Source organism: Sitodiplosis mosellana, unplaced genomic scaffold (genome assembly GCF_009176505.1).
Source record: "Sitodiplosis mosellana isolate CC-2019 unplaced genomic scaffold, AAFC_SMos_1.0 Smas_scaffold_6166, whole genome shotgun sequence".
In the NCBI taxonomy this organism is placed as follows: Eukaryota; Metazoa; Arthropoda; class Insecta; order Diptera; family Cecidomyiidae; genus Sitodiplosis; species Sitodiplosis mosellana.
The window spans coordinates 3,811,260-3,825,789 of NW_022601407.1; the positions used below are offsets into that span (position 1 = coordinate 3,811,260).

Consider the following 14,530-nt stretch of genomic DNA (forward strand, 5'->3'; position numbering starts at 1 on the left):
CAAAGATCACTGGTGAAAATTTCACCGGAGAAATTTTTTCATTTCACGCGGAACTGTGTATGGACCTTAAGGTTTGACTTTTAATGAACCGAAAAAGCAGCAGAATTTGACGACGCTACTGCCCGATGATGATAATAGAGTGAGTGCGATAAGTTGGACTGATGCGGTCTGACTGGTTATTGACAATAACAACCAGATGGGGAAATATATATATATATAGAAATAATCAAAAAATGTACGACGCGCGTCCGACACTATAATGTATGCCCAGATCATCATTATAATAATTTTGCATTCAAACACACCGAAAAAAAACGAATTTCATGTCAATTTCCATTATTATTTCAGTATTTCTCAGACGGTATCGTTGGCGGTGGCAGCGGCGACGGCATGTGGTTTGCGAAAATGTTGAAATGTTCCGAATTGGATGTTTCGATCGACATTTTCGGGCCAATATCAATTTACGTAATGTGCCCAAGGTTTTTTTCTAATCGATTAACCCTCACCTTATCATTCACAATGGGCAAAAACAAAACAACAACATAGAATCATTCTAGAATTGTAACACAATCCAATACACCGAAGAAAAAAAAATTTAAGAAGTCAATACAAAAAAATAATATCAAGAGATATGGTGAAGGTTAATCATATTGCTATGCTAATCAAACTGGGCATATAAGAACCAGTCTATCTATTCAAATTTACCGTAACGAATTCGGAGAAGTCGCTGAACGTTTTAATTTAAAACATTTCACAAAATGCCGTATGAGCCATTTTTTCTCCTCTTTCGTTCAAACAAAAAACAAATAATTGTTTTCTTGTCCAATTCGAAATTAGTTGTGAAAATCAACACAAAAAATGCGATTCTTCTAAATTTGATTACACTGAAAAACAAACGTTGGATTTCATTCTGGAGATGAAAAAATCAAGTTCAAGGAACGATTCGGTTTTTTTTTTACGGAGAATGCAATGGATGACACTTGTTAAAAGCCCTTCGGCTAAATTACAACCAAACCAAACCAAAAAAAAAAAAAATAAAGAGACTTTATGAACTTCTTACCCGCGGCAACGATGGCAATGAAACAGAAAACAGCAATAACCGATAAGTACTTCATTGTTATTTTTATTTTTTATTTTTTGTTTAACCAATTTAAAATAATGCGTTTATATTTCCACAATAATTTCGATGTGTACAGGAATATCGATTTGAACGAAGAAAAAAAATAATTCGTTTCGTATGTTCGTCGTTTATATGTGGGTATGTCAGACGACAATGCGGAATGACAGCAACTGAGTAAGAATAATTCTTCTAAAGATATTTATAATGAAATGACAAAGTATCAAAAATGTAAAAAACACAAAAGACCGGAAAAATCCACAGTCAAACCAGCACAATCAAAACAACAATTATACAGAGAAAAAAAAACCCAACGAGCGTGCCAAGTGCTTCTCCGATTTGGACGAAAAATGTTTTGAACGGAATTGAAAAGATACGCATGCCAAATATTCTATATGTGTATGGGAGCCATTTGTTTTTGACTATTGGGCCAATGTGGGCAGGTTTTGCTGTGCAAATCATCGACACAATACCACAAAAGTCACGCACAGAGAAGAAGATATGCATGAGACTAATCGGTAAACATCGACGAAACGGGTCGATCAAGCTTGTATTTGTGGTAAATTGTGTATATACACAAGTTTTTTGGACAGCAAACGCTGTGATCGCATACGGTTGTTCGCCTTCGTTGTTGTCGTCGTTGCTGTCGCTTAATCACAAAACAGCTAGGCGATGATGGTTTATAGCCAAAAGAAAGAAGCGTCAACTAAACACAATTGTATGGCTAGCGATAATAGATGTGAACATATATATGTGTAATGTACGACGCCGATTTGCCATTTTTTTCCTCATCCTTCTTTTTCTTCTTCTTCTTTCGTATATCAGCTTTTTTGATTTCTTTCTTCTTGTATTTTTGGTGCGTGCGAATGTATTTGAACGCTCGTTTGTCTGTTACTTTATCTCTTGCAAACAAAACATTTTTATTACGCACCATTTTTGTGGTCAATCAACATCAAGCTAATAGCGAGCAATATCAAATTTCACAAGAATAATATTATGTCGTATTGTTGATTTTTTTTTCGTTGGCGTGAACAATGACAGTGACAACGGCAATGATGTGCTTTTAAATATTTAAATATTTAAATATTGGAAAACCCCGGTGATGATCGAAAATTGCGATAAAAAGCACACGAGAATATTGAGGCTGGCACGGTGAGTGAGAGAGAGAGAGAGACAGAAAGAGAAGGAGATGTATCTGTATGTTAACCTCATATAAAGAATAAGTAGGTGAGATTAGTTGAGGAGTTTTTATATGAGCGGCTGGTTTTTTGTTTTGCGTTTTCAATGCTCAATAACGATTACGCATCGACCTCTGTCACCTTTTTAAGTGAACAAGAAAAAAACCCATTGGGAATGATTTTTCGCATAGCATATCAGAAGATAGCACAGCACGTTAGCACACAAAATGTGGACAAACCATGAAAGCATCCGAATGAAAGTAATGAATGTGCAAGTTTGGCCAACTAACCTAACAACGATCGATCGTCACGCAAAATGAAAAATACACAGAGCAACGCAAAGCAAAAGAATAAACATGTTAATAATAATCGATCGACGGTTGCCAGACATTGTTGCCATCATGATGAGATGATGATGAGCAATCAAACACACGTCACTTGTCGCATAAATTCAATGGATTAATGAAGCACGTTTTTTTTGTTCACTTCTGGTTTCGTGCCACCTCCGGCGGCAGCAGCAGCAGCAGCAGCAACAGCAATAGCAGTGGTTTTTTTGCATCGTTCTCTCAGCGTTCGTTTTTTTTTAGTGGCGGCGAGAGAAGATCTTGCACCGGTTTCTGTATTTAGCAGTTGCATCAAAAACATTTTTTCTGCTCAATAATTTATGCAACATCCAACGGAATTCGTGAGCGTGTTTAGAATCAATTTTATGCCATAAATATTCCATGTGTCGAGTGTCGTCATTTTTTTTCTTCTATCCACTTCTTCATATTCGTCTCCCTATCTCGCTTGTCGTTTTGTTGATTTTACAAACGGAAATTGCTGGCACACTGCATGCGGATATTCATAATTCACTAGCTCATAAATCACTCGTCGCCGAGAGGAGGCGATCATATTCGCGCGTCAAGCAATTATTCTGAATGTGGCCGTAATAAAGGCCACTGTCTGCCATTTAAAAAAAAACGTCCATTTAAATCGATCGATCAACACACATATTGACTCTGGTGACTTGATCTCACTCTCCGCACCTATATAAAAAAAGGCGCCAATTTTCAATAAGTAAACGACGCAATTGTTGAAATCGGCGAATCTCTTTACTTATTCTCTCGCGCTATTTTTGTGTCATTACTTGTAATTTCTTTGCCTTGATCACTGAGGCTGCTGCTGTTGCCGCCTCTGACGCCACTGCCGTCGTCGTCGTCGTTTCTGCTGATGCTGATGTTGTTGTTGTTGCTATATGTTCTCTCTTGCCATTGCCAACCCTTGAAAAAGTTCATTAAATCGGTGTTTATACATCGGATAATTTGTATGTACAGTGTACACTTACCTAGGTAAAATACGCACGAATCGACCAATGGATTCAATGAGCTGAAACATGTAAATATTTCTTTCTGTGCCACCAGAATACAGGCTGTGTACGCGAACGAACACGCTGCGCACCCGCCTGGCTGTTATGTCACGTGATTTGATGATCAGTTTTCTTTGGACACACATTGAATCATTTGTATGGCTCTCTAGCTCTCCCAACACACAATGAGTAGGGATGAAGCAGCCGTAGCCACAGCAGTCACACCAACTAATAAATATTTTATTGATCGCACTCTCGGTTTTGGGTATTGGATTTTGCATTCGAATTACTCACGAAAAAAAGAAACAAAACCAGTATACAACAACGAACAACAGCAACAAAAACATAAATAAATGTGTGACGACTGCGAGATCTCAGTCGCAGAAATATCAACGAGCGTTAAGATAAAAACCGATACCATCCAGTATTCGATGATATTCAGATAGATAAAGTTGCTAATTGCCCACTGTTGGCGCGCCGCACTTCAAATCCAATCAAAAAAGGAACATTAACAACAACAGCAACAAAAACAACAAACACACCACAATCAAATTGGAATCTTAAAACACAGCGCTACACAGAAAATCAGATCAAATCAAGAACGCATCTTGTAGAGAACGTTAACTTTTTTTTCTCGGGGGGAGTGACGTCAATGTTAATATATTGAGTCGTTTCATAGCAACGATTTTTCTAAAAGGACACTTGAAATATCGGCGAAAAACGGTTGAAACTTTTGAAAAATGGGTGAATATTTCCGATTATCTATTGTGCTTCCAATTATTGTGGGCCTGTTTATGGGCCACTGTTTGGCACAAAATCCTTTATTAGCAGGTAATATTTTTGGTGTTTTTATGACTATTTTTCAAAAAAAAAAAACGATCGAAACTAAAAAAATACCAATTTATTTTCAAAATGTGATTGAAGGAGCAATAGGCACTCCCACCGGCCGATCGATTAACAGTGGTGCATTTGTCCAAACGAATTTCGAGCAAAATGAAAAAAATCACCAAAAACCATTGATCACAACCACTGGGTTTACATTCAATAGCAAGAACAGTGTTACTACGCAAGCAAATTTTGAAACGACAAAACCGAATTTCGAAACAACGATTCCGTTTGTTATACCAAGCTATGCCAGTGGCATTTTAGAAAAGATACCGACCGTGCCATCACCAAAATTGACGACACCATCCGAACTTTTACAGCCACCCATTGAACAAGCAAATGGAGCGGTGACACAACCAAGTGGTTGGGCTGTATTCAGAGGAATCCCAACAACGGCCTTGAACTCGTTCGATGCAGAAACAACAACACTGTCACCGGTTACGCAACAACGCTTTGGCGCATCGCCAGTTACACCGCGATCAAATTTCAATGCAAATGCACGAGGCACCACGACCAATCAACCAAAACGAAGTGTATTCACACAGATAGCAACTATTGCACAAGCACCGATCCAATTCGGCACAAAAGTAACGACACCCGTTCAAACATCAACGACCACGCTTAAAAGCACAACCGCTTTCATAAGTAATTTTGAAAAGGTCACCACAGTGCCTGCATTTGGATTTGATAGTGCCAGAGATGAAGTTCTCGGCAATCAGAAACCGGGGTACGCTATCAAGGCCGATGGCTCGATCGATTCACAAGCACTTCCGCCTGAATTCCGTAATCAATTCCGTAATCCATTCACAACCACACAATTTACTAGAGCAATTCCGTCCAGCAAATTGAAATCATTCGAAAAGCCAACTACTATTTCAACAGCATCGACCAATTTCACGAATAATGCTTGGCTTCAACAAACAACACCATTTGCACAAATCCCAAAACAAAATCCAAAACCATTTGAACCATCGGTGACCAATCCATTCCTTTCACATACGACTCCAGTTCAAGTGGCGACGACGACCAATTTTCTATTTGATACCACCACTCAACCGATTGGCCAGAAAGTCATTGGCGGCGGAGTTCGAGATCGATTGCCGATCACTACGACTTTGGCTCCTAGAGATCAATTCACGCATGGACCAAAATCAACGCAATTCAACACATTCCAACCGACGGCTGCGAAAAAATCTACACAGTTCAATACATCCAAACCAACATCTGGGCCACAGCCGACCCAATTTAACACGTTCCAGCCGACAAATGCACCAAAATCCACACAGTTCAACACATTCCCGCCAACAACAACATTCAGTCCCTTCACGACCACCTTCAATAAATTCGCCCAGAAAAGCTCAAGCCCAGTCACACAAAGCACCACGTTCAATGGTTTCAATAATAATAAAATTGGCGTGACTCAAACGACAACGACAAAGCAACCGGTCATAAATCGACTGCCAAATGCTCCAAGTGGTCTTGTGATTCAAGTTCCTGAAGTCAATGTGTTGCCACCATTCCGTGATGGTGAATCAACCAAATTTCCAGCCGCATTTCAAACCACAAAAACTCAAACAACCGCAAAAACTTTAACAACATTACCACTAACCCAAGCACCAACGACGACAACAACGAGAGCTCCAGTACGAGTCACAACATTCCCACCGACATTGCCACCAACAACGAATGCATTTGTAACGCGACAAAATCAACCTTCGCCCGTCGTTAACAAGCTCAATCAAGAATTGTTACCACCTGTGGACATGGCAACATCCAGTGTGACCGTGCATAAATCACCAGCAATCAGTTTGCCCAGCGATGATTTACTTCCACCCGTTACCACTGTGAATACAAAACCAAGCACGGATAAACCAACTAAGGAGTCAAAGCCAAGTGAATTCTTGCCACAATTGGATTTGAATCCATTTACTGCTCCATTTTCAGGCTCAGCCGCTGCAGCTCCTTCAACGACGGCGACGGCGACGGCGACGGCGACGACAACAAGAAGACCGGCTCCAAATGCTGCACAGTCTTCACTTGCCGACTCGCCATTTGATTACAAAAAACCAGCCAAAGCATTCGTGATTCAAGCCAATGTTCAGGGTGGTGCTCAACAACAGCGACCACAACAGCAACAAAGTCAATCAAATATAAATACCAAATATACTGGCAGTTTTGGCGCACCACCTGGTATTTTAACGCCATATGACAATCAACAAAACTAATCAGATTCATAATTGGGTCATAATTTTTTTACAAATATCAACAGCAGAACTAATGAAACGAGAAAAAATGGGACAAAAAAATAAGTAACATAGGAATTTGGAGAAAAAGAAATGAAGAAAAAAAGCGCACACTCCGATCAGAATTAGTAACACATACGCATAATTGATTAGAATGGATGATGGAATGACGACCAAATGACGGAAAACAAAATCGCAGAGATTTAGACATATTTGACGCACGCATTGCCATATCCATCCCATGTTGTCGGGTCACGTTTGCCGCCAGTTTTAAATATTCCATTTTTTTTCCTCGTTCGTTTGCTCAAAAGAGCTCGTGTAAATCATGCAAAGCTATGTTGTGTGTTCATGCCATACACCAGTAGATTCAAATGTCAATAGCAGAGAATTTTGAATAGCGCGTTTTTTTTCCTCATCGCATTTCGATGTGTATTATTTCAGACAACCAATAAAAAGGTGGAAAAAAGCTGTTGAAGAGATAACAATTTGCATATGAATTAAAAACCGTCACATCGTAAATTAACGTGTTACAATTTGAAAACCGAAGCTTTTTTTTCGGTTCATGGAATGGGATATACAGAGGCAATAGAGAGTGTATGTATGTGTGTGTGTGCATGTGTAATGTGAGAGATTTATATATTTTTGATGTGATTATCTAATATTAGCCAACAACTGAACGAAATAAATAATACTCGTTAAGCTAAATTTTGTGTTGTATTTATTTTTGTGTGTGTGTGTGTGTGCTGCTTTCTTGCCGAATATTTGTTTGTCTTGTTATTGTTGTCGATCTTTTATTTCAATTTCAAATGAAGTGTGATTTTTGTAGAGCATATAGATGGATCTGAAGCACCATGGCCTCTGAACCTTTTCGATCGAATTATCGTTATTATTGTTTCGCATAGAGATGGATTGCAAGAGATTGTGTCGAAAACAAAAACTGTGAAAACATCTGTGTCGGTTTGTTTATTCAGAAATATATCGGCCAATGAGTGTGAATTGATGATGAACTTTGGCTGTGCTCTTGACAAACCCATTTGACGCATTGAACCATTGATTAACATGCGAGATAGATTTTGGATCATCTCGGCTCATTAACATATAGATTTTCGTGCTGGGTGCGAGGCAAAGTTGTTTTTGTAATTGCGAAGTTTTTTTTTGTGCTTCTCCACGGTGCGCTTGTCTAATTCTTTGAAAAACGTTCTGATTAATGTCTCTGCAAAATGTAGAAAAACGGACACTGCCAGTGAGAGGGAGAGAGGGAGGGACAGGGAGAGAGAGAAGAGACAAACAAAAAAGGTAACAACGATTCATAAAACAGCCGTTATTAATTCACGAAACTGACCCAAAAAAGGTGATTATTTATGCTGTTTGTATTCGCCTGAATAGCATCACGCACATTACCGCGAATAGCACTTTTTGTTCGTGCTGTTGTTGCCATTCGTTACCGTATGAAATGATGCAAATCATCGCATCGCAGTCATCGTGTCAACAAAGTGTCTTGTCAAAGTGCACCACACTCACACACACACACACACGCGCGCTCGCGCGCACCCATTTCTCAATCGAGAGCTTACTTGCAATTTTCCAGTGGTTGATGATACTCTCAAAGCGACTGCTCTCAAAATTTATGTCACCCATTTTTTTTCTTTCGCTCTCCTCTTTTCGTTCAAGAATATATAAATATCTTTATATGTACAAAGCGAAGAGAGCTCATCGTATTTCAGTGCTGTGTGTTTTATTTGGGTCATTTTGATTGCAATCACCACACATTTGGAGGGTTTGTGCACTACGGCAACAATTGCGACGACTAAGGCGACGACGACTACGACGACTACGGCGGCGGCGACGACGACGGCAACGGTAATAACAAGGTTGAATTGGTGTGGCGATTTTCATTATGCTTGCTATTATTGTGCCATTCAGAAAACCGTTTTTTTTTGCTTCTATTACTGCTGCTGTCGTTGTTCATTTTCTTTAATTGAATCAACTATTGATGAACTATGTTAATTTATTACTCATATTTGACCACTATCTCGGGTACGTGCTAAACGCCGCTAAACTCACCGCAAAAACACACAACGGTCTGAACACTCTGATTGGACAAACAGAGAGCCACAATAGCCGTCACAACAGCAGCGGTTGCTGCTGCAGCAAAAAAAGAGCGGCACACAACAACATGTGGTGCAATACACACATTAACGATTTAATTCTTTGCGTTTTCTGAATGAGGATTTTCTATATCGACCGAATGAATCGCAAACACAACATTGTTGTCTCTGTCTAGCCACTTCCATCGCGGTGGATTGGTGCATTTTTTTCTGTGTCTGATGCCTGGCTTCTTCATCTTGTTGTTCATTTTTTTCCTCTTCTCGTGAACAATTTTTAACGTCCCTGATGTTACATGCGGCGCTCGATCTCGCTCTGGTCGTGTTTGTTCAAACTGTGTGGCATTACAGAGTAAGAAGCAGCCGAGCAATAACATTTTTCTGCTCGAAAACATAAGTACATGTCAATTGTGCTGCTGTTGTTGTTGTTGTTTGGTTTAAGTGCATCATCATCGTCATCATCATCATTGACACCATCTTCAGACGTTTGCAAAATCTAATTTCTAGTATCAATTAATGTGGCGAAGATGAGCAATGAACGAGCGTGTGCGCTTCAGCGCTCTTCATTGCGCACCCGCTCGTTGCTGTTGCTGTTGTTTTTTTTTTTGCCTTCATTCATTTGTTTACCAAACCAAATACCCATATTTCGAGTGTTTTATATGAAAAATAGCAGAACTACGCGCGCACGCGCAACAGTTAAACCGAGCCAATAATAATAAGTATGTTGTGTTGTACACCCGAAAGAGAGAGAACTGAATGCAAAATAAATAAGTCAAGAGATGGAAATAAATTACAGAAGAAAAAAAAAATCAATTTACTACATCTTACGCAGTACTTCATACGGTACAATTGTGGGGAGCTTGAACACATTTTTCGTATATAAAACGATCACATCGTTAGCGCAATTCAACATAATTTTACTTCAATTCAATCAACATACATTTACTCTTGACGCTGGTAGTGCAGGTAGCTTTGCAGTGCGTTTCTGTTTTTCCGTTTGCTTTCGTTCGTTAGTTTTCTTACTGTTTTCGCGAGTCAATCTATTGTTTTAGGTGCGCGTACACACACACACACACAGCCACATTCTATTATGATCAAATCGTAATCGAGTGATCAGTTTATCACACAAAACAAAAAGAAAACAAACAAACAAATTAAAAACGACAAATGCAATTGAAATAAACATACAACTATCAAAAGTGTTAGAATCATAATTTAAGACCAGTTTCAGTTCGATATCAGCCTGGTAATCATAACAATGGATCCAAAACTTCAAATCACAATGAACCACTGTGCTATTGTTTTATTTGTGGTGTGCAACGTCTTATTTGTTGACGGTAAGTGTAGAAATGTCCGTTTGTGTTGTGTAGAAAATGCATTTTTTTTTTTCATCGAATGGAAAAAATACAACATTTCCAGGGAAAAGTCGAAAATGCTACGTTTTCATTACAAAGAGAAGAATAATGAAAATTTTCCAATGCACAAAATGTGGAAAAAATGAAAAACAAAAAAAACTGCAAATTTATACGAAAGAAGCCAATTTTTGTTCAAACAAAACCTTCGGTTTTTTTTTTTCGAAAATGCAAGAAAAAAAACGGATTTTCATTCAAAAATTGCAATGTTTTTTTTTCTTTTTTCATAAGAAACGCCGATAAAATTTCCAGCGATCAATTGATGATTTTTCTGTTCTTTTTTTTCATTTGTGATTTGATGGCATTCAGTTCATGCTGATGTTTCGAGTATAGATGGTATAAAAACATTTCCGTCGACGACATCGTCCACGTCACCCGAGAACTCAAATAGCTTTAGCATACTGACAAAAGAATTCCTCAATAAGCCCGATGGTAGTGAAGTGGGTAAACGGAATTCGCAAAAGCCAAGCGGCCGAAATCCAGCACGTGACAATGCCATCAGTGCAACCGACAACAATTTACCCGAATCCGATGAATCCGATGAACGTCAAGCATACTATTATCCTAAGCCCAAGACCCCATTCGAACTAGGCACCCCACAAATTCCGGAAAGCACAAATATTCACACAAACACCGTGCCACCGAAGAAGTAATTATCTCATGAAATTCGATTTTCTACCAACCATTTCCGATTTCCTCTTCTCCCTGCTATCAAACACTTTTTGTTTGAATATTTCGGAAAACAAATTAACCTGTCTGAGTATGTGGTGAAGTTTTTGAAATTGATCGAGTTTGAAAATATTTCGACAAGGGACATTTTCAAGAGGAAGAGGAGCCAATCGAATTATTTGATTAATTTAATCATTTCCCAATAGCGTACTAAATCTACAACTATTTTCCCGCCCCATTTTTACAGCGATGACATCGAGGACTTTGATGGTTACCAATATCCCAAGCCATCCAGGGCTTTTCCTTTCCCGCCGACCACAACTTCGAATCCAGACGCGGAAAGCTTACCAACTGACTCGGCCCGACTTAGAAAACTTTAAGCAATGAATAGAAGAGAAAAAACTGGACGCCACGCTGCGTGTGTTAGTGTTTGTGTGATTATTTGTAATAAATCTCGTTGTAATTATGTTGATTTTCACTAAGCTCCGAATTATTTCAACAATCTTGTGCTCTGGCCTAAATTTCAAGACTGCATTTGCATTTTTGAGAGTACTTCAGCGATCTTGAATCAAAGTCGTTTTAAAACGAAGAAAAAAACAGCCAGCATTTTATTTTGTGTTAATTCTCTCTCTCTCTCTCTCTCTCTCTCTCTCTTTCACACACACTTTGTTTTGGTATAAATTTGAGTTTTGCTTCCCTTTTTTTTCAAATAAAGATTGATGATAATATTGATTTGGTTGCAACCCAAAATCAAAGGGTAAGAATGTTTTGAGTGTTTTCATTGAATAGGAAATGTATTGCATTTCATTTCCGCTTTTGACGCCGCATTTGAACAGTTTTGTTTTCAGCTGTTTCGTTGTTTGTTTTTTTATATAATTTCTACGATTACTTAACAGCGCCAATTTCATTCATGCAAATGTTTTATCTAACTGCATATCATTTTCGCTCTGATTTAAGTCATTTGAATGCGTTATATGTCGTCATTTCGTTCGATGGATTTTTGGCTTCAAAAGCAAGTGACATGCATGGCGTTGGCGCCTAACAACAACAACACACACACACACACACACACACACTGGGAATAATAGACGAAAAAAGTAGACAGAACAGCAGATTGGCAGCTTTTGTTTACACACGACGCCGTTGAGAATAAAAATGACCCAATTTTGCAAGAAAGCAACAAAAACAACAGCAACAGCAACAGTAACCAAAAACAAAGGAAAATGCAATGTTTTTTTCCCCGTTCGAGTGCTGTCTATTCGGATTTGTGCATGAAATGTGAAATGCAATTATTATGTTAAATTTGATTCGAAAACGAAATAATTTTCATACGAAATCAGAGTGAAGAAGACGAAGAAGAAAAAGCGTCACACAAACACACATAGGTACTAGTCGTCAAGGGTTGATGTTGCATGATACAAATGGTTAACATTTTTAATAGTGAGCGAAGAGCGCGTGTCTGTGCACCAAATAACGACCATGTTGATGACGATGAATCGCTACAAGAAATCATGCGAAAAATGCATAATTCATCATAACTTAGCTGAAAAAAAAAACGAAAAAAATAATTGTAAATATTAAAAATGAAATAAATTACGCATGTTAAGGCATTAAAGCGCCATAACTTAAGATGAATTATGCTTTTCGATTCGTTTGCTATGTTTTGGTATTTTATTCAAAATGCGACGGCGAATGTGGGAAACCAAGCAACAGCACCAGCACTGTAGTATTATTGCAACAAATTGGTGTCATGCTGCAAAAGGTAGCTTTACTGAGATTTTCTTCGCGTTTTAATTATTGTACGTCTAGCATAAATATATGAATAAATTAAGTGCATTACGCAATAATACTTACGTTATTATGGTAGTCGTTGCTGTTGCCACCGCCGCTGCAACTACCGCTGCTGCAGCATGAAAAGCATATATGCACATCGCACACTCCGTCGACTGCATTCGTTCGCTTAGCTGTCGGATTGCATTCAATGCAAAATAAACAAACAAACCGTTTGGCTGTGGGTGAACCGAAATACACAACAGAGAGAAGTATAAAGATCTAAAATTTCAACACGCGATGCATTTAAAGAGCCACACAATTCAATTACAGCAGGCACTCGAAAATTCATTGTGAATCGGTCGATTGGTTAGTCGGTCAGACTGATCAGGACGGAACACTGTTCTCACTAAACAATGAACCAGTCAAATTCGTTGACGGCTAATAAAAATTACATTTCTTCATAAGACAGCACATTTTATGCATGAACTGCTCTCCTCTATCGACCCCTCTCGATTTCTCTCTCGCTCTCTTGATTATTCTTGCTGTGTTGTGCCTCACGTTCTTTCCTATCAACGCTTTTGTTTACCTCTTTTTCTTCCTCTCTTTCCCTCTCTTGAACGGTTTTCCGTCCGAAAAGATATACAAGCTTTGGAGTGTACTCACAGACGATGATACTCGGTTGACTCACTAACTCAGTTTTACATACATCGTCCTCAAAATGTGTCAAAATTATGCCAACTTTGTCAAGTTAAATCGTCTCTTTTTTCAGCTCATGCTTGTTATTCATTCGCTTTTGACGTTTGCCTGCATGCAACTGGGATAACAGAAAATAATAGAGATACATACACAAGTGAATAAAACACGGAACGTCGTACAATTTTTAAAGCTTCTTCTATTTTTGTTCGGATTTCAGTTTTTTTTTTCCATGACGTGTATAACCCAGAAACAAAAATGTTCATTTTCCGATTGGTTTTTTTTTATGTCCGTTTGCCTTCATTCGGTTGCTTTCCATATATAGATTGAAAGAGGAACTAAACATTTTATAAAATCTGTTGTGTAATTTTTTTTTGTTTTATTTCGAAAGAAGAGATACTCGATTAAATATAGAAAAATGTATAAAATTCCCATGTTTTTTGTGTTTTTTTGTTTGTTTGTTTTAAAGATATGACAAAAAAAAAGAAATAAAAACAAAAAAAAATAGTTAATTTGTGTTTTACAACGGCTACCAATCTAAAGATATATAAATAAATAAGCTTGTTCTGCGTTTTTTTTTCACTCTTCTCATTCCATGCAACAACAAAAAATAATATCGCACAGCAAATTTGTAAATAAAATCTTCTTTTTTTTCGTCTCTATTAAAAAAAAAAAGAGAAACCAATATTTTTTTTTATTCGAATCGAACGTTTCACAATCACCGGTTGTTTAACTTTGTTGCTGTTGTGTGTGTGTTTTTTTTATTATTCTGTTTTGCTCAGTTTAAATTCAAAATTGTTCGTCCCTATCTTCGATTAGTTTCACAATATCGACAGTTAAATATACTATAAAAAAAGGTTGTGAACTTGGTTGGGGAGAAATTCATTTTCGAAGATATATACGGTTAAATTTTTCCATTTTTTTTTCATTTTCGTCTCTAAATATATATATATATACAGTCATGGAAATTTAATTAGGACCGGCATTGAAATTTCAATTTTTTCCCATTAATTCTGTTATTTTACAAAAAAATATTCATGAAATGATGTTTATGAGAATATTTGAAGTTTTTATAAATGGACTAGACTATCAATTTCATTATTTTCG

The 14,530-nt window shown here is 37.8% G+C and overlaps 2 protein-coding genes and 1 long non-coding RNA gene across 3 annotated transcripts; 2 read left to right on the plus strand and 1 right to left on the minus strand.

Moving 5' to 3' along the window:
- Positions 1 to 1,120: 1,120 nt before the first annotated feature.
- LOC129575316 (uncharacterized) lies at positions 1,121 to 3,759 on the minus strand. The gene is made up of 2 exons (XR_008688788.1): positions 3,623 to 3,759; positions 1,121 to 3,557 (listed from the first exon to the last, which is right to left on the minus strand). It is a non-coding gene; the product is annotated as an uncharacterized LOC129575316 (long non-coding RNA).
- A 327-nt stretch (positions 3,760 to 4,086) lies between these two features.
- LOC129575314 (mucin-2) lies at positions 4,087 to 7,476 on the plus strand. The gene is made up of 2 exons (XM_055458633.1): positions 4,087 to 4,474; positions 4,568 to 7,476. The coding sequence occupies exons 1-2, from the start codon at positions 4,384 to 4,386 to the stop codon at positions 6,751 to 6,753; spliced, it is 2,277 nt and encodes a 758-aa protein (XP_055314608.1). The 5' UTR covers positions 4,087 to 4,383; the 3' UTR covers positions 6,754 to 7,476.
- Positions 7,477 to 9,376: 1,900 nt separating this feature from the next.
- On the plus strand, positions 9,377 to 11,440 carry LOC129575315 (uncharacterized). Its single transcript, XM_055458634.1, has 3 exons — positions 9,377 to 10,213; positions 10,598 to 10,937; positions 11,205 to 11,440. Exons 1-3 carry the CDS (start codon positions 10,135 to 10,137, stop codon positions 11,335 to 11,337), a joined length of 552 nt encoding a protein of 183 aa, XP_055314609.1. The 5' UTR covers positions 9,377 to 10,134; the 3' UTR covers positions 11,338 to 11,440.
- The last annotated feature ends 3,090 nt before the right edge of the window (positions 11,441 to 14,530 follow it).

What these genes read in the sequence shown, in the direction of transcription:
- LOC129575315 (XM_055458634.1), top strand. Translation starts at nt 10,135, where the DNA reads ATGGATCCAAAACTTCAAATCACAATGAACCACTGTGCTATTGTTTTA. An exon ending in CAACGTCTTATTTGTTGACG is followed by an intron (nt 10,214 to 10,597) that starts GTAAGTGTAGAA and finishes GATGGCATTCAG; the next exon opens with TTCATGCTGATGTTTCGAGT. An exon ending in AACACCGTGCCACCGAAGAA is followed by an intron (nt 10,938 to 11,204) that starts GTAATTATCTCA and finishes CCATTTTTACAG; the next exon opens with CGATGACATCGAGGACTTTG.
- LOC129575314 (XM_055458633.1), top strand. Translation starts at nt 4,384, where the DNA reads ATGGGTGAATATTTCCGATTATCTATTGTGCTTCCAATTATTGTGGGC. An exon ending in ACAAAATCCTTTATTAGCAG is followed by an intron (nt 4,475 to 4,567) that starts GTAATATTTTTG and finishes ATGTGATTGAAG; the next exon opens with GAGCAATAGGCACTCCCACC.